General features: G+C 40.6%; 1 protein-coding gene across 1 annotated transcript in view; it reads right to left on the reverse strand.

Moving 5' to 3' along the window:
- Positions 1–1,835: 1,835 nt before the first annotated feature.
- The window catches only part of LOC135220930 (lysM and putative peptidoglycan-binding domain-containing protein 3-like), an 89,602-nt gene continuing 65,696 nt past the window's right edge, over positions 1,836–25,741 (reverse strand). The window contains exon 3 of the mRNA XM_064258590.1: positions 1,836–4,037. Within this exon, the coding sequence (XP_064114660.1) occupies positions 3,486–4,037 (552 nt within the window). The 3' untranslated portion in view covers positions 1,836–3,485. The remainder of the gene's footprint in view (positions 4,038–25,741) is intronic.

The raw sequence follows: 25,741 nt of genomic DNA on the forward strand, positions 1-25,741 counted from the left end.
CTCTTTCGTGTCAAGTTGGGCCCATGCTCAGGGGATCCGTTTGCTGAGGTACCTTGATAGATTGTGTAACTCGTCATTGCCCTTAACAGGGCACATTTGTATCTTACCAAAGATGATTGTGTGTGTGAGAGAATGAGCGAGTTCGCTGATCTCTTTCTTTCTCTTGTACCTTTCCTTCGTCCTTCAGGCGGGTTGAGGAATAAGACACGCCATTCGCTGGACTGGTCTGATACAGGTGAGTAAGGTCGTCATACCGATAGTTGGCTGCTTGGTATGCAAATAACCAACCCTCCTTGGCAAAGGGGAGTAGGGAGTGGTAACAAACCCTGTTGTGTTGGTTTGTTATTGGACAGTCTAAGTTTCTCTTTAGTTCCTTATACAATGATTCTCCCTTATATCATTGTACGTCACTCGGTGTCTGAGTGGTTGGATGTCAATGTATCTAGCTTCTCACGGGCATCAGTTCTCTCCGAAAGATATTTCTTCTGGAGCTGGACTGGTGGGTAGGCCCCTAGCTGGTTTAAGGATGTCTGTACCTCCCTCCAAGTGTAAGTATTAAGACCGAAGGTTTGTTCACGTATGAACATATGACAAATTTTCTATGACAATTTGTATTTTTCATAGCTACAAACCTGAGGTCTTAACGTTGTACTGCCCACCTCTACCCGCTCCTCTGTCTTGCTAAAACATCCTGGGTTGGGAAAGACTGCCAGCTGTGGCATGGGTGCTTGGTCCTTGACCACTTTTCACCCGATATACGAATGTGTTGCCAGATCTCACAAGATTCCTCGCTTTCACCTGCAATTAATTGGATCCAGCTAGGCCCTAGAAATTATCCTATTGTTAAGACCTCAGGTTGTAGCTATGAAAAATACAAATTTTCTTGGAAAATTTGTCATATTTCAAAGTTTAATAACTTCCTAAGTTTTGATAATTAAAAAAAATTATGCACAACATATTAAAAACCAACTTACAGACAATTCAATACAAATGGTTGTCCAGAAATAATGCAAGCTCATAAAGACATGCATATCTAGCTCAGGTTAAATCCATCCCTCTTGAAGGATGGATGACTGAAATCACAGAAAGCTACAATGAGAATCAAGCTTGGCTGTGGCGGAAAAGGAACAATCACTGAATTTCACAAACTGAGAATTGCATATTTCCACATAGCAAGCGTGAGACCTGCCTTGACTTGGGGTGGGGGGGGGGGGGGGGGGGGTGGGGGGGGGGGGGGGGGGGGGGGGGGGGGGGGGGGGGGGGGGGGGGGGGGGGGGGGGGGGGGGGGGGGGGGGGGGGGGGGGGGGTGGGGGGGGGGGGGGGGGGGGGGGGGGGGGGGGGGGGGGGGGGGGGGGGGTGGGGGGGATTACACTTAATATAACAGTACACCTATTGGCTTTAACTCCGAGTAACCACTTGTCATCAAGTGTGTGTGTATCATTTTCCCTAGTATACAAGACTACCAAATTCATCTTGAATTAACCTTGAGATTGGGATAAAAATAGAATTTGGCTGGGTCCAAGCCTAGATAAAATGAACAATCATTACAAAACTTTCAAATGACTTGCAATAAGTTTGAAACATTTTTTCATATCAAATGAAGATGTTTGGTGCAAAGTGGGCACACTGATGACAAAACATCAACTGCTCAACAGTTATTCTAAGTGTAAATTGGGATACATAAAATCTTGTCAATTACTTTTGAAATTTTAAAGTTCATTTTGCATAATTTTGCATGTCAAATGAACAACCAATTTTCTCTCTTACAGATAAGAAAAATACTGCTAATACTGGGCACAAAGAAGTAACCAATGATGTAAATTTACACACCTGAGTCATTAAGCTTTAGTTATTTTTTATCAGACAACCTTTACACAACAAATGCAATGCTGTACAAAATATACACTGTACACTCGACAAGAGATGAGATACTAGGATATTTCATTAAATAATATTTACACTGTAAATATAGTAACGTCCATTTCCAATATCAACAGTTCACCTATAAAGTGAAGCTTGGGCTCCAGATGAAGACAAAAAGGTCTGAAAATTCTTCCACAGTGAATCGAGCGCTTACAGGTGACATTTCACGTTAACGTATACATACTACTGTGACACCTTTCCATAACAATTTAGCAATGGTTTACCAAGTATAAAACGCAGCCTTTTGAGTTTTGTTTCACTCAAGAAAAGGCTTGTTGACCAGAACACCATAATATAAAAGTAGTCTTTAAATACTAAGGCATCTGCTAATCACATGATGTTCTGCAGTGTTAAACATGAGAAATCTGAATTGCCAACTTCAAACAAATTTTTTTTTCAATACTGTTAATAAAACCTTCCCAGTTGTCAGAATTTTTTTTTTTTAATCTGCAGGTGGCACCTGTCCAACAAAATTGTAATAAAAATTATCATCTCATTTACATCACCTATAGTAAAAACTTCTAAGGATGACCTTTACTCTTACAACCCCCAACTACAAAAACTGTTGACTGCATCTCCTAAGGGCATAAAAACATGTATAAATCCATGGATTACCCTGGTCACACAACAGAAATAGACTTTGAACTTTAATCTCCCTATTGTCAGACACCAAACTATATTTTTTGGCTTTTCATTTCTAAGTTACGGCACCTTCATAAAAGACTGAACGCTAATAGTATGGAGACACATTGCAAATGTTCCTTATGTGGAATTACAAATTTTGATGACAATCCATGAAATTCTACTGAAGTCTTAACAGACTGATTGAAATGCTGCAAATAAAACACATTTGATAAAACTGTAAGGTAAGGTTAGGTTCTAATGCAAAATAAAAATAAAAAATCAAGAAAATAAAAACTCAGTTAGGAATGGCAATGATTGCCAAAGTTCATATATAGCACAATGCAATAACATATCACTCGCAAACCAATGCTCCCGAAAAAACAGAATAAATAGTGCAAAATTTATAGGCCTCTACATTATAAAACAAACCTACTAGTGCTACCTTAAAAAGGCAAAAATATCTTCTAAACAGCAAAAGTATCATACTGAAAAATCATTATAAATATTAGCTAAAATAACACTGTACAAAATCATGACTTATACCTAAGTCTTCTATCTGGTTGGATTTTAGATGTAAAACAACTGACCTAAAACCATGCATTCCCTTTATAAGAAACACTAGATACGGCACTAACTGACACCAGACAGAGTACAGCTTCAATAAAAAAATCTGAGAGTTCAATATGGTATATAAAAATAGACAACAAGCTTCTATACAAAAGGTATTCATAATACATATAAACTTCTTTAAAAAATATCACACAACAAGAATTCTCCACATTTTACAAATAACAAAATAGTTTGGTCCTAATTCTGATTCAATCTACTTCTTTAAGAATTTTAATACAACATACTTTTCGTACAACCTTGTTCATCAAAGGAAGCTCACTTTGTTTATTACAAAACTGAGCACTCTGTTAACTGATAAAAATAGATTTCTAGGATGAACTATTGTTCTTGAAATAAAAAAATATAAATCCTAATGGAACACCTATAAGTATAATAAGTCCTATTAATAATATCTTCCACCAGTTTAGACCCCAATCTGCACCTGAATAATCACTGCCGGATGGATCTAAAGGACGAAAGCGTAAATCATTAAGAGCTGCAGCAGCCTCATCTAAAGTGTCTTTGTAAGTGTTTGTTTTGGCACGAATTTCAGCCAAGTCCTTCTGCATTGTATCTAGAAAACGCTTTGCTTCCCTCTTCGTTCGTGTATCTCTCAAGATGCGATCAATACTAATGTAACCTACATGCATCTCTGAATCGCTCTCATACTCGCTACAACTACCGATGCTTCGAGTACCAAGAAGGGCAGCACGGGCACTACTAATGCTTCTTGGTCCCTCACCACAAGCTCCTTGATTTTTCTGTTCTTCTTCCAACATTTCAGCTAAAACTGAGTTGGCCTTGACTGGTATCTTTAAGGTGTTCAAGGCAAAGAATTCATTTTCCTGCATTATATTATTGATCCTCTTCAATTCTGAAAGCTATAATAAGGCATGAGTAACAGATATGAACACTGATGATTGGGTTAAAAAAACACAAGACTGGAAATAAACTCAAGATGCTGATTATATTATTGATCCTCTTCAATTCTATAATAAGGCCTGAGTAAAAGTGAACACTGATGATTAGGTTGAAAAACACAAGACTCCAGAAAAAATGTAAGTTAAAAAGAATTGAAACCCAAACTCGAGATGCTGAACATAATCAAACAAAACTTGCTAGATACTGAACATAATTAAACAAATCTTGCTAGTCTACACAAAAATTACATATTTTGTTTTATCAAATAGTTACAAAATATAGTCTGACAATGCATACTTCTCTTGTCTGAGTGGTTAAACCAAACCCTGAATTACAAAATTACATTTAATAATAAAATTAAGTTTCATTAATAAAATTAAGTTTCATATATTTGTACTTACCAAGAAATTACATAGCAACAGTTTCCAACTCGTGCAGCTGCCTTTTATTTAAAAAAATGCGGTAGCACTGTCACAAATTTCAATATTTTGCATTTGTTCTCTCTCTTTTCCTTCCCTCAAATGACTTAGAAATTTTGAAACTTACAAAAAGTAAAGTAGCTTTGAGAAATGCATCCCCCTTGCATCTGTCATAAAGTCCCAAAAGTGATGTTTCCCACATGTAATTTTAGTGAAATAATGGAACATACATCCTGAAAGTCATTTTAGGATTTTTTCCCAACCTTAAGATGGACACCAATTAAGATTTGTGTAGAGGACACATGAATCAGCAGACTATGCTGTTGGTCATTAGTCTGTCCGTGTAAGCAACCCGTTACCCACCAAAGAACTTGGTGAGAAGTCCTTTACTAGACAACCCTGTAATAGACACACACCTGTAATGGTTGGGAGAGCAAACAACCATTGTTGGATCTCTGTGCAAACTCGTAACCAAAAGCTCACCACATTCTCCCTGGGTTTGGACTGATTGCAACACCAATTTCCAGTGAAGTTCCAGCACCCTGCAGAGTGGCTCTATTCTACACGTTTTGTCCACGGACAAAGGTAAAGTGAATGGAAGTTGTAGCTTGCTCTCACCATTTCTTTTACTCATTTTCTGGCTATTCTTCTATTCTCCAAACCCCTAACTTTGCAATCTCCCTCAGAGATGTCCGTAGTGTGACCTCTGGTAAACTTCATTGCAAATTGTTTCCATAAATATTGGAACGCCAGTTAATGTAGAGTACATATTACATTATTTCAGTGCTAGATTTTGTAATTGATTTGTGTCTATTTATTTGCTGAAGGTTTCCAGTTTTGTCTGGTGTTTTCCATACCTAATAGTTGACCTCACTTGTAATTCCCATGTAAAACAACGATTCCTGCATTGCAAATCAAAATCAGTGTGCGAGTGCCTGTTGTGTGTGTCATCAGTAGATCAACTGTGCCACTTTGTTGCCACTGCCAGTGGTCAAGCTTTCCCAGAATCCAGTGTGAAGAGCATTCAACATATTCCCCATGTACCAATCCCTTTCAGGGAGCCTATTTCCATTTCTATATTTTTATTTTAACCAGTGTGGTTTTGTTGTACATGGCTGAAGTATTGTGGCACATTGTCTTGAGATTGTCATTTAGTACAGTAATTGAGTGCGCCATGGGGCTCTATTGCTAGCTCCTTTATATTTCTTTTGATTCCCTTTAGTGAATTATATGTATTAAGTGGACACCTGGTTTACGCATCCCAAGTTGATTATCTTAATTATTCACTAAAGGACTCACCTTTTCTGATCACTGGTAGTTGGCAAATCCAAGTCAAATTGCAGTGTCAAGGGCCATAAAAGAGCCAGCAATCTTTCACATCCCACCCACCCTACCACATGACAATGTCAATTGTTTAGTGTAGGTGACAAGCATACCCACTTACGTGAATACTGGAAACAACTTAGCAGAAAACTTCAATCTGTTTGTGCCCTTATGTCTATCTAAGGGGAGGGCAGGCAGGCTCTGATTCTGTAATTACTTGGTAAGTATACGTACATGAAACTTAATTTTATTATGAAAATATCATTTACATTAAGTGACTTACCAAGTAATTACATAGCTGAATCCCACATTGAATGGGGGATGGGTTACATAGTCATACTCTACTCCAAAACATATTAAGGCATGGTAACGACTTTGAAATAAAAAAATTGCTAGCATTAAAACAATGCTCTTCATTTCATTTCGTACCTGGTATGAGAGCTACTGCAGGTGAATACTGCTTCTGGTTAGTGCTCATGTACTGATGTGGTAGCTGAGCCATGAGTTGCCTCTACTTAAGAGGAGGTCTCAGTAGAGGAGATGCCTGATCACTGTCAAAGCATACACAATTGCCCTTGCCTGGGCACAGTACCAATATAAAACACAAGACAATGCAGTCTCCTACACCGAAAAGAAAGAATCACAACCCATCCACTCAGACTGGTGGGTACTCCAGGTATATTATAACCCCCAGGCTCTCTCAAACTCAATGCCTTACTTCAAAGCAAAGAGATAACAGGATAAAAATTATATTTTTATAATAAAATAAGGTTTTGTATATAGTTACCCAGTAATTATATAGCTATAGTTTCCAATGTTCGGCATCATAATTCAAATTTCGTGGGTAGCGCTTCGATTGTTCAATGCCGTCCCCCAACAGCAATACTAGGAACAATGTAGCAAAGCACTTTATTCTGTTTCATGCATAATGTCCATCAGAGGGGAGGCGGGTTGGCTCTGATCATATAATTACTGGGTAAGTATATACAAAACCTTATTTTATTACAAAAATATCATTTTTGTATATGAGACTCACCCAGTAATTATATAGCTGACTCCACATTGAAAGGAGGTGGGGTCATGGACATATTCTACTCCAAAGCATTACGTCATGTAATGAATTTGAAAATAGGAAGTTGCTAGCATTGAAAAAACAACACTTGTCATTTCTATTAGTTAAGAGATCTATGCAGATGAACACTGCCTCTGGTTGGCGATCATCTTAACTTGTAGTGGCGTGGCGGCAGAGCCAAGTGTTGCCTCCTACTTAGGGGAAACTTTGCAGCGAGGGGAATGCTCCTAAGGCTAGCAAAGTGTGATAGGTGCCAGCCCTTGCCCTGGGCGTTAGCACCAAAATAAAACAACCAGAAAACACTAACGCTTACACTGAAATAAAGTCAAGACCCATCCACTGAGAGTGGTGGGTGCTCCAGGTATGCTGTACCCCCTGACTCCCCAAACTCAGCACCTTACTGAAAAGGTGAAGAGATAATCGGAGAATATCCTGTGCTTCCTTCTATGATGCCATGCCAGTCACTAAAATTGGTCTCGAGGTATTGAAAATTTTCAACACTTTTTTTTAAACCTACATAAAATAAATATTGAGCACAGATCACTTATGCCTCCGGTAGCTTGATGGCAGATAACACCTGAAAACTAAGGAAATAAAGGCTGTTCTTACATTCTTAGCTTTGCTGCAAAGTAGGCCAAAAAACACTTGACAATACTGTCTTAAACATGAAGTCCATATAAACTAAAAGACAACACGTTTAGACAGAGGAAGAGACAGGTTCTGGGAGGAACTCTTCTTTTCAACCACACTCCAATTCGGGATGAACAACTAGTAATTGAGAACTTTACAAATTAGAAAAAAGATCATGGAAAACAAAACTGCGGTGTTTGCCTGAAAAATCATTCTAAATCATAAAAGTGGCCTATGGATCAATTGTGACGAAGCAAAAGGCTTAAAAACTTCTGTTGTACCGTGGGTAAACAGAAAGAAATGAGTCTAATGAGACATCTCTATCTGATGATTCTCGCAATGGCAACTGTGGAGCACAAAATATCAACCATAAGTGAGAATCCAGAGCCAACAAGAGACTTAAAGTCTGTGATGGCCAGGCAGAGATCCGAATTAGAAGTTAACCCTCCATAGAGGAGAAACAATACTACGACGAACTCCCTGGCTTACGACGTTCCGAGGTTACGCTTTTCAATTATATTTATCAGAAATTATTTCCAGGTTCACGACACGTTCCAGGGTTACGATGCTTACAACGCTGATCTGGCAGAAGAAATATGACCCCAAAAATGCAAAATAAGCAATATTTGAGGGTTTTTTGATGAAAAATGTAATAAGAATGCCATTTACAGAGTTTTTAGTGCACCCAATGTATTAAAAGTAAGGTTTTCTTACAATTTTTGACGATGTTCCGGCTGACAATGCATCTCAAGAATGGAACCCCGTCGTAACCCAGGGACTGCCTGTACTCTGCTCCTTACTTGTCTCTGAGGTTGAGTTGTCTGGTAGCACATTCAGCATTGGAATGCCTTCATCTTATAGAGCTATCGAGTGTACAACAGATACCCTCGATCACCTATATGTAAACCGAAACAAGAGGGAAAGAAAAAACCCTCTTGTTCGGTGAAAATGCCAACCCTGTGGTGTTGTTGCCAAAACAATACCACTAGTCTTATCATAACCAAAATCGGAAACTCTTGGGAGGCCCGAAAGGCTGTCCTGAGTTTCAGGAAACTAAGAGATGGTACTATTTTTGTCTTGATTACACGCCAGAAGAATTAACTTACATGTATACGCCTGTACTAAAACGGTACAACTGACAACGGACGTATGTTGCGAGGAGAATATTCAAGTATATATATTCGTAGGCTCCTGTCGATCAAGTGTCGGCCTAGTTCTTCACTTCGATGAGAAAAAGGATAAGGACTGGAAGCAGACCTTCCTTATTAATGAAGAGAGCAAAGGTGAAGTTATCCCAAAGGAAAGCTTCTACTGTGAAAACAGGGCACCGATGACAACTGGTTCATGCCAATCTGGTTGCTCTCCAAAAACGGGAACACCGGAGAAATCCGAAGATCGAACCATGAACACAGTTTCTTGCCTCCAAAATCTGGGGAGTATAATCCATAGAGTTCTGTAACCCGGGAAGTAGAGGGAAAGAGGATGACTGTCCTTGGCCTCTCTTCTCAGAGCTAGCGGGAGCGGGCGATAACTCACGCCATCAACTTGTGGTGATGATAGCAAACCAAAGGCTTAGGAAAACATATTTCCCTACGCGAAAAAGATGCTTCCTGAAGGAAGAGCAGAGGTTTTCACCCACCAAACGAAGCATTCTCTCTCTACCTACAACTGGTTCGATTGTGGGAACACGAGAGAGCCAAGTAGATTGAGTGCATCAGAAGTTTGCGAGAACTTGCCATTTCTCGCCACGCATCTGTCTTAGCGATCGAAACCTGTTCGAATGGTGGCTAACAAAAGATCCCCTAGTGTCGAAGAAGATGAACAGGCAGCACCAGACTTCCAACAGATGGTGACAGGTCAGGCGTGGAAAACGCCGAGAGAGCTGAAACAAGGGAGTGGACGTCTTGTATGGCGCAAAGCGCCTGTATGGGATTGACGGTTGACAAAAAACGCCCGATACGAGGGAGATTCGAGCGGCTAGGCGTTAATACCTGGTGCTCATCATAAGAATCGGCACTATTCTGATGGGTGTCTATGATAAAAGTATTTGAGAAGGCTCAAATAAACAAACGCAGGAGCAGAATTCTAATTCACTTCTACTACAGCGGTCAAGTCTGTGTCCCCACCTTTAAGAGCATTGTGAAGGCAAGCCAGTTGACATACCTACTGCAAACGCCTGTGGAGAACGGCTATCGGAAGCAAAAATTCGCTTATGATGCTTCCAATGTCTAGGCGCTAGCGCAGGGCGTTCAATAATAAGTGACTGTCCTTTAATCTGATGCCTACTGAGCACCACTCACTAAACGCTTTTCCAGTGCCATTCAGTCGAAATCTAATAAAGTATGACAAGTTCGACTGAGGGGAAAAAACCCCCATCAGACTCCCTTCCGTTGAATCAGCCGAGTAGCGAGTCGAAAATCGACTGAGAGTCGAATCAGCCGAGTCGTGAGTCGAACATCGATTGTGAGTCGCATCAGCCGAGTCATGAGTTGGAAATTGATAGTCAGAACAGTGAAGTCGCAAGTTTACCGATTTTGAGTCAAATCAGCCAAATAAAAAATTGATGAGTTGAAAATCAACGGAGAGTTGGATCAACTGAGTCTCGAGTCGAACATCGACTTTGAGAAGTCAGACAAACATGACTGCAAGGGTACAACGCTTCATCAGACAAACATGACTGCAAGGGTACAAGGCTTCATCGACTGAATAATACCTCTTCAGAGGTCGAAACACTTAAGATTCACACCATCGACGTGATCTGTTAGGTAATGAACCATTGGAATAGGATGACAACTGTACACTAAGCTACGCCGTTCAATGGCGTTTGGTCAAAACCTATAAACTCATGACGTGTTTGACTGTTGGGGCAAACCCCTCAGACTCCCTTCGAATACCAGTAAGAACTCTCCTAGGCAGTTATTGGCCGTGAGAAGGAGCTGGACAGTCACTTTAAGTCTAGGAGATCCGAAGGAACAGATAGTTACCTCCTCTAACACACATCCAGAAAGACGCCTTTCCAGCGGCTGTCTGTCGATACCTGGGACTGACAAGCAACAGGTTCGACTGAGGGAGTGACTACCTGTATGTAATCCTCCGACCTCCCTTGGACCTCCAGTATGTCTTCTCCCAGGTGCGGGGGGAGCGGGACAGTGACCTTTGTCTAGGAGAATCGAGGGACAAGTAGCCGCCTCCTCCACTGCACAACACTTCTCTGTTACATTGGTAATTCATGATAATCGAAATAAAAGTTGGCAAAGGCATGGGAAGGAAGCGATGGAGCCAGGCGCAGGAGCAAATGACAAAGATCAGAGGAGTAATAGGAGAGAATTGGCGTTAGGTTTGGGAGGTGAAGGGATTTGCCAGATGACAGACAGGATGCGAGATGCCGGCGCATTTGGTACTCTCGGTTACTAAATACTTTCATGAAAATAATTGATAAATAATCAATTACTAACTACATATTTTATATATATCACTATAGGGAATACTACTGGCTATCTAGGCCTGAAACATTCATAATACAGTGGTCCCCCCGTATTCGCGTTCTCCGGATTCGCGGACTCACACATTCGCAGATTTTTCTTTGAACCTATCTAGAAATTATTCGCGGACGGACTCGCCCATTCGCAGAATTTTTCTATGAAAATAATCACTAATTAGTGTATTTTGATGTTTATTTTCATGACTAAATACATTTTTATGATACAAAAATGATTTACTAATTTTCAAATTAATTTTGATTAATACTGTATTAATAAGTTTAATAAGTTTAAATGATATCACATAATAAAAATAATAATTCTCTCTCTCTCTCTCTCTCTCTCTCTCTCTCTCTCTTCTCTCTCTCTCTCTCTCTCTCTCTCTCTCTCTCTCTCTCTCTCTCCTACAAAGATGTATGTTTTTTTTTTGTATGATAAATAAATGATTTTACTATTTGTAAATATTAATATTAATTTTCTGGGCTCAGCTCGTGTCGGCCTATGAAAGGATCCTTAATATCATTCTTTCTAGGTAAAATTAACCTAAATTACCAGAGAAAAACAAAATTAAGAAAATGTCAGTAAACAACTGACTCGCTCACTCTTAAAAAGAAGTGTCGGTATGATAATAGGGGCGAGTGTGGAACACTACCACGGAGACAAACACCAATTAGAACTTCCTATCAGAATCCCCCCAAGAGAGAGCTGATACCAACGGGCGATGCAGCCTCTACTACTACTACTAGAGGACGCCACGGACAGCAGCGCCCCTAGCGGACATCCTTAATTTTTAGCGCTATCGACAAGTCGCCATTTTTCTTGTGCTGTGCTATTTCTGGATTTACCACTGTATTCTACCATGGACCGGGAACGCTCAGCTATTGCCACGGCTAAGTTAAGTAACTCATAAGTAATATTTTACCACAATTTTATCTTCCGGGTACCTGTATTTTCCTCTTAATAGGTCATATACGGTTCCCTGGTTGTCTCGTGCGGCGCCATGCTGCCTCGTAAGAATTCCTGGTCCTCCATACTGGACTTCTTATACTTATGGCTTACTTTATTACGTTCATTGTTTTTACATCGAGTTTTAGCTAGTTCAGCCCTCCTACCATTTCTCTTAGTTTGGTATTTAGGGCTATTTTGTTATTCCGGCCAGCATCCCGGCTCTTGCTCTTCATCGGCTATCGCTGGCTCCGAGTAGGCCTCTGTTTCTTGGAACAGTCTGCCTCCTCCTGGGCTTCTTTCTCTTTTACTAAAAGTGTCTTTTCCATCTTTTCGATGTATTATTTATTACATTTAGGGTGTTAGGCTAGCCTAGGTGCTTGTTCCTTGTCTTGGTACAGACTGGTTCACGTGGCCATCTCACGGTTGTGTTGCTCGGCGGCCTAGGCCACTAGCGGTCACGTGTCCCATCGCACCTTACCCTATCCCCGCCCTCCCCTTATGGTATAGGGAGGAGCTGGGGGGACCCCTTGGTTGTCATGACAACCTCAGTTGCCTTCTCACCACTTCTCTGAGGCGGCCAGGGGTTCCTCCCAGCAGGGGGTATAGGACGACCACTCATGAGGTACCGAGTCTCCATGCGGTAGTTGGTGAGGCGGGGAGGAGTAGGCCATCCCATCTCCCCCTCTCTCTCGCTCCCGCCGTGTTTCTTCTCCGAGACCTCCCCCCCCCTCCCCAGTTGCTCAGCCACCTGCCTCGCTATAACGAAAGGAGCCTTCCGTCGCAGCCGGGGCACCTTTGGTTATGGGTTACTGGCTCCGCTAGCGGGCGGGGTGGACCCCTCTAGTGGTCGGTTGCTTGCCTACTATATCCTTTCATCTCTCCCCGCTACCGGAAGAGAGCTTGTCTCTTACCCGCGCACTCTTCTAGTAGACGCGGAGGGAGGTTATTTTTTCATCACTATTTTAAGGATATACCCTAATTTTTACAATGAATTGTATTATATGATGATTGAATTTATTTCCATCCCCGCCATTTTCGTCGTGGGGTTTCCTTTTACCACCACTCCTGGTTGGGTTTCTCTTTTGTGTCTCCGCCATCAGCGGAGCTATAGCCTAGAGATCACAACCAACCTGGTTACCACACGTATTTTGGCGGGGCTCTGGTTTAATCTAACTTTATCGCTCCGGCACAAGCGGAGCATCTGTTAGACTGTAAGTGTTTACCTGGTACTCATGTATCTTTCCACTTACAGGCTACCAACTGCCAGGTCCTCAGCGTGTAAACGCGACGCTGTTCGACCCCTGTGGACATGATGAGTAGGTCCTCACGCCCCTGTGTGCCACTCTTATAAACGAGATGATCGTCTGCACCCTGAAGCCTGCGCCATCTGCTACGACCCTGGTCGGTCAGCTGGGAGATGGGGTAAGTCCGTTATAGGCTTACTTATCATTTTACTAACAACTTTTAGTCGTAAGTTTGTTAACCCCTCCCGTTCCACCATTGGAAACTAATCTTGCCTTTCTTTCAGGCTACCGGTGTGAGGGAAGTCGCCCTCGCCACCATGAAAGCGTGGGTGGGCGGCTTCGGGAAAAGAACGCCGCCAAAGGCCAGCCCTACATTCTGGATAGAAGCTGGCCGTCCAGATCTTCCCGCGGGCAAGTCAACTGGTTACGTTGACCCCTTGTCCGCTGCTCCGCTGATAGCCTCCATCCATCAAGACCTCCAACAATCCTTTGAGGTCGTAGCCTCCCAGGAGTCGGTCCCGGACGTCGCTGCCCTGGACCTTAACATCGAACCTATGGCGGTAGGGGGGGAGGATTTGTTGGTTGAGGTAGGTGTGTCGGGCGCCCAAGGTCTTTCCTTGGGTGCTTCTGGATCTTCTCCTGTCCCCTCTTCTAGTGCTTCATTCCAAGGTGCTTTGTGGATCTGAGATCCCTACCCGCTCTCCCGCCCTCTCTGTACCCCCAAAGGTGAAGGGACAGAGAGAACCGAAGACTCTGGCCAAGAACAACTTCTAGGAAGTCGTCTTCGTCTTCTTCGGCTAGGAAGTCGTCGACTTCCTATGCCGATGCGGTGAAAGCAAAGCCGAGCTCTTCTCACCCAAAGAGCTCCAGAAGCAAGGCTTCGAAGGAGAAGGCTTGCGCTCCCGCCGAGCCAGTGCCTTCTCCCGCCTCCACCGCTTCCACTCCGGCTACGCCGGTAGGGGTAGCAGGTCCTAGCACCTTTGATCCCTCTACTTTTCTCAGCAGGGGTGATGCAACAGGTGGGCGAGATGATGGGCTCGCAAATCTCCGCCCTGGGGTCACGCTTGAGCAGATGTTTGCACAGTTGTCAAACACTCTGTCTCAGTCTAGCCAATCAATTCAAGATCTCTCTAACATGATGAGAGAAAATGAGGTACCCGAGTAGCTGGGCTATCTCAGGTTCCTCCTCCAGTCTCCCCAGCGTCAAGCACTGGGATTCTTCAACTCCCGCCATATGACTCTTTGCCAGCTTTCTCTATGGAGAACCCATGGAGAGTAGCTGCCTACGCTCCGTTCAAGGATGGAATGATCTCTATCTCGGAGTGTGGAACTCGAAGGATTGAGGACTTCGAGTTTTACCCTCCGGGTCTGACCCAGCCTTTCATCGGTTATGCTAGGCTGACGCCAACGGCTCTGACGAGGGAAGACAAGATCTCTAAGGAGTCGGTCCTATATAGTAGAGATCATGCTCAGGCGGGAATGGGTTCACTGCCTTGAGGACTGGGAGTGTACGAACACCAAACTCCAGGCCTACAAGAGTCCCTTCACTATTTTCGCGACGGAAGAGGAGGTTTCTCTTCCGTTCGCCACGAAATTAGTGGAGAAGTCCCTTCAGGCAGTCCTCAAGGATGAGCCCATCCCACAGTTGAGGGAGGCGGAGTCTACTTCTCCGCTCTTCCCGGCCTTCGGAGAATTGTGGGAGAACTTGCCAGCTACGTTCACGCTTGGTAAGCTCAAACCGGACTGCGCCATGGACCAGTTCGGCGAGAAACTACCAAGGCTGTCCGGGATTCCCTAATCCAGGCAGAGTTTGATGCGCGAAACCCAGGTTTTGGCAGGTCCCTCAATTCCCTTATAATTACGGAAATGGCTGCCCTCTCTTATGCTACGGAACCGCTGTTCAAGATTCTGGCGAAATCTCAGTTCCAGACGGTTCTAACGGACGCTTTTGACTTCTTCCAGGCTAGGAGGAACTGCCGAAAGCATGTCTACAAGAATGTACCATTAGGCATGAGCCGAATAGACTTTTGGCCTCTAGCATGTGGGGAGCGGATCTCTTCCCAGAGTCCGCGGTTAACGAGGTACACCACGAAGCCGCTAGGCTCAACCAGAGCCTTAGAGCTAGGTGGGTATTTCCTCGAAGAGGAAACAGGAGTCCGTTCCCACTGCTGGTAAGAAACCGAAGAAGGCTGGTAAGAGGTTCCAGCCATATAAAAAAACTCCAGCAACAGCAGCAATTTGTGCAGGCGGTCCCGGTTACCCAACAAGGACAACCTGCCAGTTCAAAGCAGAATCAGCCTATCCTCCTGTTGCCCCCTCAATCTCAGCCATCCACTTCCTACGCTATCTCGCCGCCTTACAACCCTGCATATTGGGCTCAAGGCTACAATCAGCCGAGAGGTAGGGCTAGAGGTTTACTTTCGTCAGCGTGGCGCAGGAAGGGGTACGAGGAGCGTACAGTTCAGAGGAGGGCGTGGTGGCCAACCCGCCCATCAACAATGAGGCTCCCCAGGTAGGTAGGGAGGCTGTTCCTCTTCCGCCACAGGTGGGGGTTCAGCAATTGGGCACAGAGCATAGTGTCCAAAGGATTGGGCTGGAGTTGGATCAAAGATCCTCCTCCACTCAAATCATTCCACCAGATACCGTCAAAGGAATTGACAGATTACGCGGAAGAACTCCTTCAGAAAGGAGCTATTGCGAGAGTCAAGCATCTAAAATTTCAAGGTCGCTTATTCAGCGTGCCAAGAAAGGCTCAACAAAAAGAAGGGTAATCTAGACTTGTCAAAGCTAAACTCTTTCATTTGCGTTGCGACAAGTTCAAGATGCTTACCCTCTCGCAAGTAAGGACCTTACTTCCGCGTGGAGCCGTCACATGCTCCATCGATCTTACAGAGCATACTATCATATCCCTATAGCCAGACACTTCCGCCCATTCCTAGGATTCAGGCTAGGAAATCAAACATTCTCATTCAAAGTGATGCCCTTCGGTCTGATGTAGCCCCTCCCCCAGGGTATTCACAAAAATAGCAGAAGTGGGTTGTTCAACAATTGAGAGCTCAGGGAATCATGGTAGCAGCATACCTCGACGATTGGTTGATCTGGGCACCAACAGTCGAGGAATGTCTCAAAGCCACCAAAAAGGTAGTTCACTTTCTGGAACATCTGGGGTTCCAGATAAACAAAACGAAATCCAGACTTACTCCGGAATCTCGTTTTCAGTGGCTAGGAATCCAATGGGATTTGTCTTCCCACAATCTGTCAATTCCAGTGGCCAAACGGAAGGAAATAGCAAAATCTGTCAGACAATTTCTCAAATGCAAGCAACGTCAAGAAGAAACCAGGAGAGAATCCTAGGGTCTCTTCAGTTTGCTTCGGTAACAGATATCCTTCTGAAAGTAAGGCTGAAAGATATAAATCGAATTTGGCGGTCAGAGCAAACTCCAAATATCGAGACAAGTTGGTGTCAGTAATCCCACAGATCCTCCGCAACCAACTACGGCCTTGGTCAAAAGTAAAGAACTTAGCCAAGAAAGTACCCCTTCAATATCCCCTCCCAGTGTTAACCATTCACACGGATGCATCCCTGTCCGGGTGGGGGGATACTCTCAGTTCAAACAGGTTCAGGGACTTGGTCAGTTCAATTTCGCCAGCTCCACATAAACGTGTTGGAAGCAATGGCAGTATTTCTCACTCTGAAGAGACTGCTTCCCCCGAAGAAGTCTCATCTAAGGCTAGTTTTGGACAGTGCAGTGGTAGTTCATTGCATCAACAGAGGAGGGTCCAAATCCAAGCATGTGAATCATGTCATGATAGCCATCTTTGGCATTAGCAAACAAACACAATGGCATCTGTCTGCCACTCACCTGGCAGGAGTAAGGAATGTGATAGCAGACGCCCTGTCCCGGTCAGTTCCTCTGGAATCAGAGTGGTCTCTGGACGGCGGGTCATTCCAGGGGTAGGCCGGAGAGTCCCAGGTCTCCAAGTGGATCTCTTCGCCTCACAAGCGAACCACAAGCTCCCTTGCTATGTGGCCCCCAACCTGGACCCTCTGGCTTATGCCACGGACGCCCTGTCGTTGGATTGGAATCAGTGGAGGAGAATTTATATTTTTCCTCCAGTGAATCTTCTCTTGAAAGTCCTAAGCAAACTAATGTCTTTCAAAGGATAGTAGCTCTGATTGCTCCGGACTGGCCCAAGAGCAACTGTATCCTCTTCTTCTGGAATTGGGTCTCCGACCTCAACGGATCCCCAATCCCAAGCTATCACAATCAGTACAAATGAGGACTGTGTTCGCTTCCTCAGGAATTCTCCAGACCCTAACTTTATGGACTTCATGAAGTTTGCGGCTAATAAGATGCTGATATTGACCCACAGAATATTCTCTTCCTAGAATCAGATAAGAGAGAGTCAACCATTAGACAATATGACTCAGCTGTTAAAAAATTAGCATCTTTCTTGAGAGAATCGAACACTACAACCATGACAGTTAATTTGGCTATATCCTTTTTCAGGTCCTTGTTTTGAAAAACAGGTTTAGGCAGCTAGCACGATTACCACTCATAATCGGCTTTGAAGAAAATCTTTCAAGTAGGTTTTCAGATAGACCTGACTGAATCTTATTTCACATCTATCTCTAAAGCCTGTGCTAGACTTAGACCTTCTCAGAGGCCTACTACAGTTTCATGGTTCTTGAATGATGTCCTCAAACTAGCTTCAGATACTGACAACTCATCCTGTACATTCATAATGCTCCTGAGGAAGACATTATTCTTATTAAGCCTAGCCTCAGGAGCCAGAATTTCAGAACTGTCGGCTCTATCCAGGGATGCGGGGCATGTGGAATTCCTCCCATCAGGAGAAGTTCTACTTGCTCCGGATCGTAGCTTTTTAGCCAAAAATGAGGATCCTCTTGCAAGGTGGGCTCCTTGGAAGGTTATCCCACTTCCACAGGATCCTTCTCTCTGCCCAGTATCAACTCTTAGAGCCTTTCTATCTCGTACTTCTTCAAGATCCTCTGGTGCTCTCTTCATGAGAGAAAAAGGTGGTACTTTGTCAGTAAAGGTATTAGACAAACAAATCCTTTACTTCATTAAACAGGCCAACCCTGAGTCATTCCCAAAAGCACATGATATCAGGGGAGTAGCCACCTCAATTAATTATTTTCAACATATGAATTTTGAGGATCTTAAAAAGTATACTGGATGGAAATCCCCGACAGTCTTTAAACGGCATTATTTAAAGTCCTTGGAATCTTTAAAGTTTCAGCAGTAGCAGCGGGAAACATTGTTTTCCCCTGATACTGTATAGTAGTTGTAGCATAGATCCAGGTCTCCTTTCTACCTACATCAGCCAACATGCCTCACCCTATCGCCAGGCTACTCTAATATCATAGCCTTAGCCGTTGAAATCATATAGTGGATTGTCCCCTTATTTTTTTTTTTTGCTAGGGACATCCACACTTGTACTGATAATGTACTTCAGTGTACCTACCCTTATTTTATGCTAGGTAGGACAATTGGTGTTTGTTTATTATCACCATTTTTGTATTTATGATGAACTTTCATTGTACTACCTTATTTTTATGCTAGGGTAGGACACAATGTGTTTTGTAATATATTTTGCAATACTTGTATTAATGATGGACTTCAGTGTACCTACCCATTATTTTTGTATGCTAGGGTAGGACGACATGAGTTTGTATCCGTTTTTGATAAATTAAAGTTAAGTAAATCCCTTTTCTTTGTATTACATGCATCACTATAATTTTCTGTAATTACCATTTAAGTACTTTAAGATTACTAACGTTCTATTATTTTACTGTTTAGTATAAGTTAGTTTAAGTGCTTAATTTGTATGCTGTAATTGATTTACTTATATTATATCCATCATTTTACACTGTTTTTCATTGTTACCTTTTTCCCATCTTGTCTGTTTCTCTGGTACTCTTTCATAGGCCGACACGAGCTGAGCCCAGAAAAGGGATTTTGACAAAGGAAAAATCTATTTCTGGGTGATTGGCTCGTGTCGCCCTATGAAACCCCCCCTTTATGGTTTTATTTCCCCCCCTTGCAGGACAAGATGTATTTTAGTTGGTTTTAGATTAAGGATGTCCGCTAGGGGCGCTGCTGTCCGTGGCGTCCTCTAGTAGTAGTAGTAGAGGCTGCATCGCCCGTTGGTATCAGCTCTCTCTTGGGGGATTCTGATAGGAAGTTCTAATTGTGTTTGTCTCGTGGTAGTGTTCCACACTCGCCCCTATTATCATACCGACACTTCTTTTTAAGAGTGAGCGAGTCAGTTTTACTGACATTTTCTTAATTTTGTTTTTCTCTGGTAATTTTAGGTTAATTTTACCTAGAAGGATGATATTAAGGATCCTTTCATAGGGCGACACGAGCCAATCACCCAGAAATAGATTTTTCCTTCGTCAAAAATCCCTTTATACAGCAATAATATCAATTCATTAAAGAAAATACCATAGTGAATTAGTAGATTTTAGCTTATAAATTTTTAAAAAATTATGGAAGAATGAAGGAAATCGCAGTCTTCTTTCTCTAACTCCAGGTACTAAACTGTCAGATATACGTATCAAGTTAAGTGACAGGAGGGGGAAGCAGCTGTTTTGTTGCTGCCACCAAGTGCTCATGAAATTTCTCTCTCCCTCTCGTCCCTCTCTCTCCGTTCCATCATCCTCGTCTCATCGGTCCATCTCTCTCTTCTCCTCTCTCTCATTTACTGAGACTCGAGATTTTTTATAGTACTTATACTATTTGTTTTTAAATACTTTCAAACAATAATAATAATAATAATAATAATAATAATAATAATAAAAATAATAATGATAATAATAATAACTGTAATTACAAAATTCATATGTGATAGTATTTTAAAGAAATACAATACTAATCTATCCATGTCACTTTTAATTAAGGTTAACTCTCTCTCTCTCTCTCTCTCTCTCTCTCTCTCTCTCTCTCTCTCTCTCTCTCTCTCTCTCTCTCTGGGAAAGACAAAAAACAAGGAAAAATATATGAGAAATATAGTAACTCAGAATGTGAACTAATGGCGGTAGAATTTGAATCTGAAAAATTAATGAACATAGTAATATATAGACCCCCTAATACTAAAGAGTTTGACACAATAATAAAAAAATTGGATGATATATGTAGAAATCACAAGGACTGGACTATTCTCCTATCTGGAGACTTCAACTTTCCTTTCGTAGACTGGAAAGAACGAATAGGAGATTGTGGTTGTACTTATACATATAAAAAAGAGAGTAATAGTAGTGCAGAAGATAAGAGGCAATTCGAAAAGCTATTAGATATGCTACTAGAATACAACATTCAACAAATAAATCACCTGCCAACAAGAAAGGAAAATACTTTAGACCTAGCATTTGTGAACGAGATGAATTATGTTAAAGAAATAATAGTTTATAATGCGAGTATTTCAGACCATAATGTCATAGAATTAACATTCCATTCCAAAGCAAGCGAAAACAGAGATAAGCAAGAAATAAAAAAGTGGGAAGGATATGGAAAATACAACTTCTACAGTAAAAATATAAAATGGTCAGAAATAAATGAAGAATTAAACAAAGATTGGGATAACATTTTCGTAAGTGATGACATAAGGGTAAATACTGAGATATTATATAAAATATTAGAGAAAATAGTGGATAAATATATACCGAAGAAGAAAAGTAAACATCAGTCATGCATACCAAGAGACAGAAGGATCTTGTTCTAGAAAATCAGAAAGTGGAAAAAAGGTCTTGCAAAAAAAAAAAAAAAAGAAAAAAAAAATGCATGGAAAGTTATAGAACTAAAAATTAAGATAGAAAATGCAGAACAAAAGATTATACAATCAAAAGAAAATGAAAAACAGGACTTGGAAGAAAAAACCCTAATAAATATCAAGCAAAACCCCAAACTATTATACTCATACGCAAAAAAGATGAATAAAAGAAGAATAGAAATAGGCCCTCTAAAAATTGAAGGGAGATTAACGATGAAATAAAAAGGGAAATTTGCAACATATTGGCAGAACGATATAAGAGAGAATTCACCCCTAGAATAGATAATGAAGATAATGATATAGAAATAAGGGACAAAAATAGTGAATATTTAGCTGACATAAGTATTAATGAAGCTGATATTGTGCAGGCTATTAATGAAATTAAAAATGGAGCTGCAGCAGGGCCTGATGGAGTTCCTGCTATTTTGTTAAAGAAAGTAGTTCATTCTATCGCAAAGCCACTTGCAATATTATTAAGACAAAGTGTAGATACAGGCAAGATTTATGATGAGCACAAATTAGCATATATTACCCCTACTTTCAAAAGTGGATCAAGACTAGAGGCAAGTAATTACAGGCCTGTGAGTCTAACATCCCATATTATGAAAGTGTATGAAAGGGTAATGAAGAAAAATATTATGTATGAAAGGGTAATGAAGAAAAATATTATGAAACATTTAATAAAAAATAATTTGTTTAATATAGGACAACATGGTTTCGTACCCAGAAAAAGTACACAAACCCAACTGTTAGTCCACCGTGAGAACATATTCAAAAATATGAAAAGCGGAAATGAAACAGATGTGGTTTATCTAGACTTTGCAAAAGCTTTTGACAAGGTAGACCATAATATAATTAGCGAAGAAAATTAGAAAACACAATATCGTGGATAAGTAGAAGATGGTTAAAAGAATTTTTACACAACAGAAAACAGATAAGTTATTGCAAACGATGAGAAATCGGATGAAGCCAAGGTAATATCCGGTGTGCCACAAGGTACGGTGTTAGCTGCAATACTGTTTGTTATTATGATTGAAGACATAGACAGTAATGTTAAGGATTCGGTAGTGAGTAGTTTCGCTGATGACACAAGAATAAGTAGAGAAATTACTTGTGATGAGATAGGAACGCTCTACAAAGAGACCTTAACAAAGTATATGATTGGGCAGAGGTAATAGATGGTATTTAACTCTGATAAATTTGAATCAATAAATTATGAAGACAGAGAAGGAAAGCTATATGCATATAGGGGACCTAATAATGAAGAACAATCACAAATAACGGAAGCAGTTAAAGACCTTGGTGTGATGATGAATAGGAACATGTTATGCAATGACCAAATAGCAATTCTATTGGCAAAATGTAAAGCAAAATGGGAATGTTGTTTACGGCACTTTCAAAACAGAAAACGCTGAACACATGATTATGCTTTATAAAACATGTTCATAGTCCACTTGAATATTGCAATATGATATGGTACCCACACTTATCAAAGGATATTGCACAAATAGAAAGTGTACAAAGGTCCTTTACAGCTAGAATAGAAGAAGTTAAGGACCTTGACTACTGGGAAAGACTACAATCCCTTAAAATTTATATAAGTCTAGAAAGGAGAAGAGAACGCTACATGATAATTCAGGCATGGAAACAGATAGAAGGAATAGCAGAAAACATCATGGAACTAAAAATATCAGAAGAGCAAGCCAGAGGTAGATTAATAGTGCCCAAAACTATACCAAGGAAAATAAGGAAAGCACACAGGACATTAATCCACTACGCACCAGCATCGATAATGCAGCGTCTATTCAATCGTTGCCAGCTCATCTGAGGAATATATCAGGAGTGAGCGTAGATGTGTTTAAGAATAAGCTTGACAAATATCTAAACGCACCCCGGCCCATCCAAGATTGGAAGATGCAAAATATACCGGAAGATGTACTAGCAACTCTTTGGTAGACATTAGGAGGTGCCTCCCAATGAGGGACCTGGGGCAACCCGAACAAAATGTAAGGTAAGGTAAGGTCTCTCTCTTTTTGCCACACAAGATAATATGTCATAGTGGTAACTCCCTCCTCTCTTTCGCTGGAAGCGTTATAAGTATTTTTTGAGAGAAGAGAGAGAGATAAACACACTTTCTCTCTCTCTCTCTCTTTTACCGAGATGAAAGAATTTTTATGGTACTAGTATATAAAATGTTTATTGATAATTTCATTTTATTTATAATAATAATAATAATAATAATAATAACAACAATAATAATAATAATAAAACTGTAATTGCAAAATTCATAATGGTAGTATTTAAAAGAGATGAAAATGACCTTTCCATTTCACTTGTAAGGATAACTCCTCTTTCTTACTGAAATGAGAGAATTTTTAGGGTAGATGGACATGTTTATTTTATTTTCAAATAATAATAATAATAATAATAATAATAATAATAGAAGTAGTAATAATACGATAACTAATTTCAAATGAAAATTCTTCCCTTCGGCTTTTTCTGTATCAATTTCCCTACCTCATAACTCCAGTGACGCTCGGAGCTGGGAAAGTAACAATGCCATACAATGGTCAACGAATTTAATGGTTTTATGTAATCTCTCTCTCTCTCTCTCTCTCTCTCTCTCTCTCTCGTCGTCTCTCTCTCGTCTCTCTCTCTCTCTCTTATTGAGATGAGATCATTTTCATGGACATGTATGTAATAAGTTTATCATTAATATTTTCCAATAATAATACTATAACTGTAAGTACAAAATTCATATGTGATGTGAGTATTTTAAATACAATAATCATTCCATTTCTCTCTTTTAAATACTGTAAGGACAACTCTCTCTCTCTCTCTCTCTCTCTCTCTCTCTCTCTCTCTCTCTCTCTCTCTCTCTCTCTCTCTCTCTCCACAAGATACTTGTCATAGTGGTAACTCTGTCTCTCTTGGCTGCAAGTGTTATAAGTACGTATGTAAATATATACCTTTAATGGCTACTAATGTTTTAGGATTTAACTCTGAAATTATATTAACCCCTTAAACCCGCCGGGAATCGGTAAAAAAAAAGTTGTCGTCCCGTGTGCCCGCGGTGTTTCAGAGTGAGCGCGGAAGCGGAAAAATATTTTTTTCAAAAAATCACAGCGCGCTTAGTTTTCAAGATAAAGAGTTCATTTTTGGCTCCTTTTTTTTGTCATTGGCTGAAGTTTAGTATGCAACCATCAAAAATGAAAAAAATATCATTATCATATATAAATAATGCGATATATGATAACGCAAAAACAAAATTTCATATATAATTGTATTCAAATCGCTGTGCGCAAAACAGTTAAAGGTAACAAGTTACTTTTTTTTCGTTGTAATGTACACTAAATTGCAATCATTCTGGTATATAACACATTGTAAAACGATAAAAGCAACACAGAGAAAATATTATCACAAAATAATGCATGAATTCGTAACGTGCGGACGTAAACAAAATATTTTTGTCAAAAGAATTTCAACCAAAATAGAATCTAAATATTGTCCCTAGAGACTTCCAATTTTCTTTTCAAAATGAAGACAAACAATGATTGAATATTACTATACTGAAAGAGTATTAGCTTACAAATGCAGTTTTCGACCATATCTGACGAGTTAAAGTTGACCATATGTTGATTTTTTATATATATATAGTGGACCCCCCTTATTCGCGTTCTCCGGATTCGCAGACTCACACATTCACGGATTTCTTTCAGGAACGTTTCCCTGCATTATTCGCGGAAAAGTCGCGCATTCGCGATATTTTTCTATGAGAAATATAAAAAAATTCCTGGTTTTTGTGATCAATTTCATCATAAAATGCACTTTTTGTGATAAAACTATTAAAAAAACCAAGTGTGAAAATTTTTTAGTGGTTTTTCTTAAGTTTTAACTAACGAAATAAGCTGTTTTTAGCGCTTTTATAGGGGTTCCAAACATTCGCGGATTCTAACTATTCACGGGGGGGTCTGGTACGCATCCCCCGCGAATACGTGGGGAACACTGTATTTTTTATATGCAATTATTTCGGAAATTAGAAAAGCTACAACCTTCAAATATTTTTAGTTTTATTCTACATGAATTTGCGCACATTTTCATATATAAAACTCTATGAAATGTCTAATATGAAACGGAGCAAATATTCCGAGAATGGGACGTATGCATTTCGGAGATTTGTGGCGGAGAATCCGTGCGCGGAGGGAAGGAAAGTTTTTTTTTTTTTAAATTCACCATAAATCTAAATATTGTGCTAGAGACTTCGAATTTGTTTCAAGATGAAGATAAATGACTTGAATATTACTAGACTGTAAGAGTTTTAGCTTACAATTGCGTTTTTCGACCATTTCGGTAGAGTCAAAGTTGACCGAACGTGGTTTTTTTTCTATTTATCGTGATTTATATGCAAATATTTCACAAATGAGAAAAGCTACAACCTTCAATTATTTATTGTTGTATTCTACATGAAATTGCACACATTTTCATATATAAAACCTTTATGTAACGGCTAATTTAAAATGGTGCAAACATTACCACAATCGCACGTATGATTTTTTCGGAAGAGTTACCTCGCGTACGTAAAGAAAGTTATTTTTTTCATAAATTCACCATAAATCGAAATATTGTGCTAAAGACTTCCAATTTGTTGCAAAATGAAGGTAAATGCTTGAATATTACTAGAATATAAGCGTTTTAGCTTACAATTGCGTTTTTCGACCATTTCGGTAGAGTCAAAGTTGACCGAAGGTTGTT

The sequence above is a fragment of the Macrobrachium nipponense genome, chromosome 2, assembly GCF_015104395.2.
Source record: "Macrobrachium nipponense isolate FS-2020 chromosome 2, ASM1510439v2, whole genome shotgun sequence".
Lineage (NCBI taxonomy): Eukaryota > Metazoa > Arthropoda > Malacostraca > Decapoda > Palaemonidae > Macrobrachium > Macrobrachium nipponense.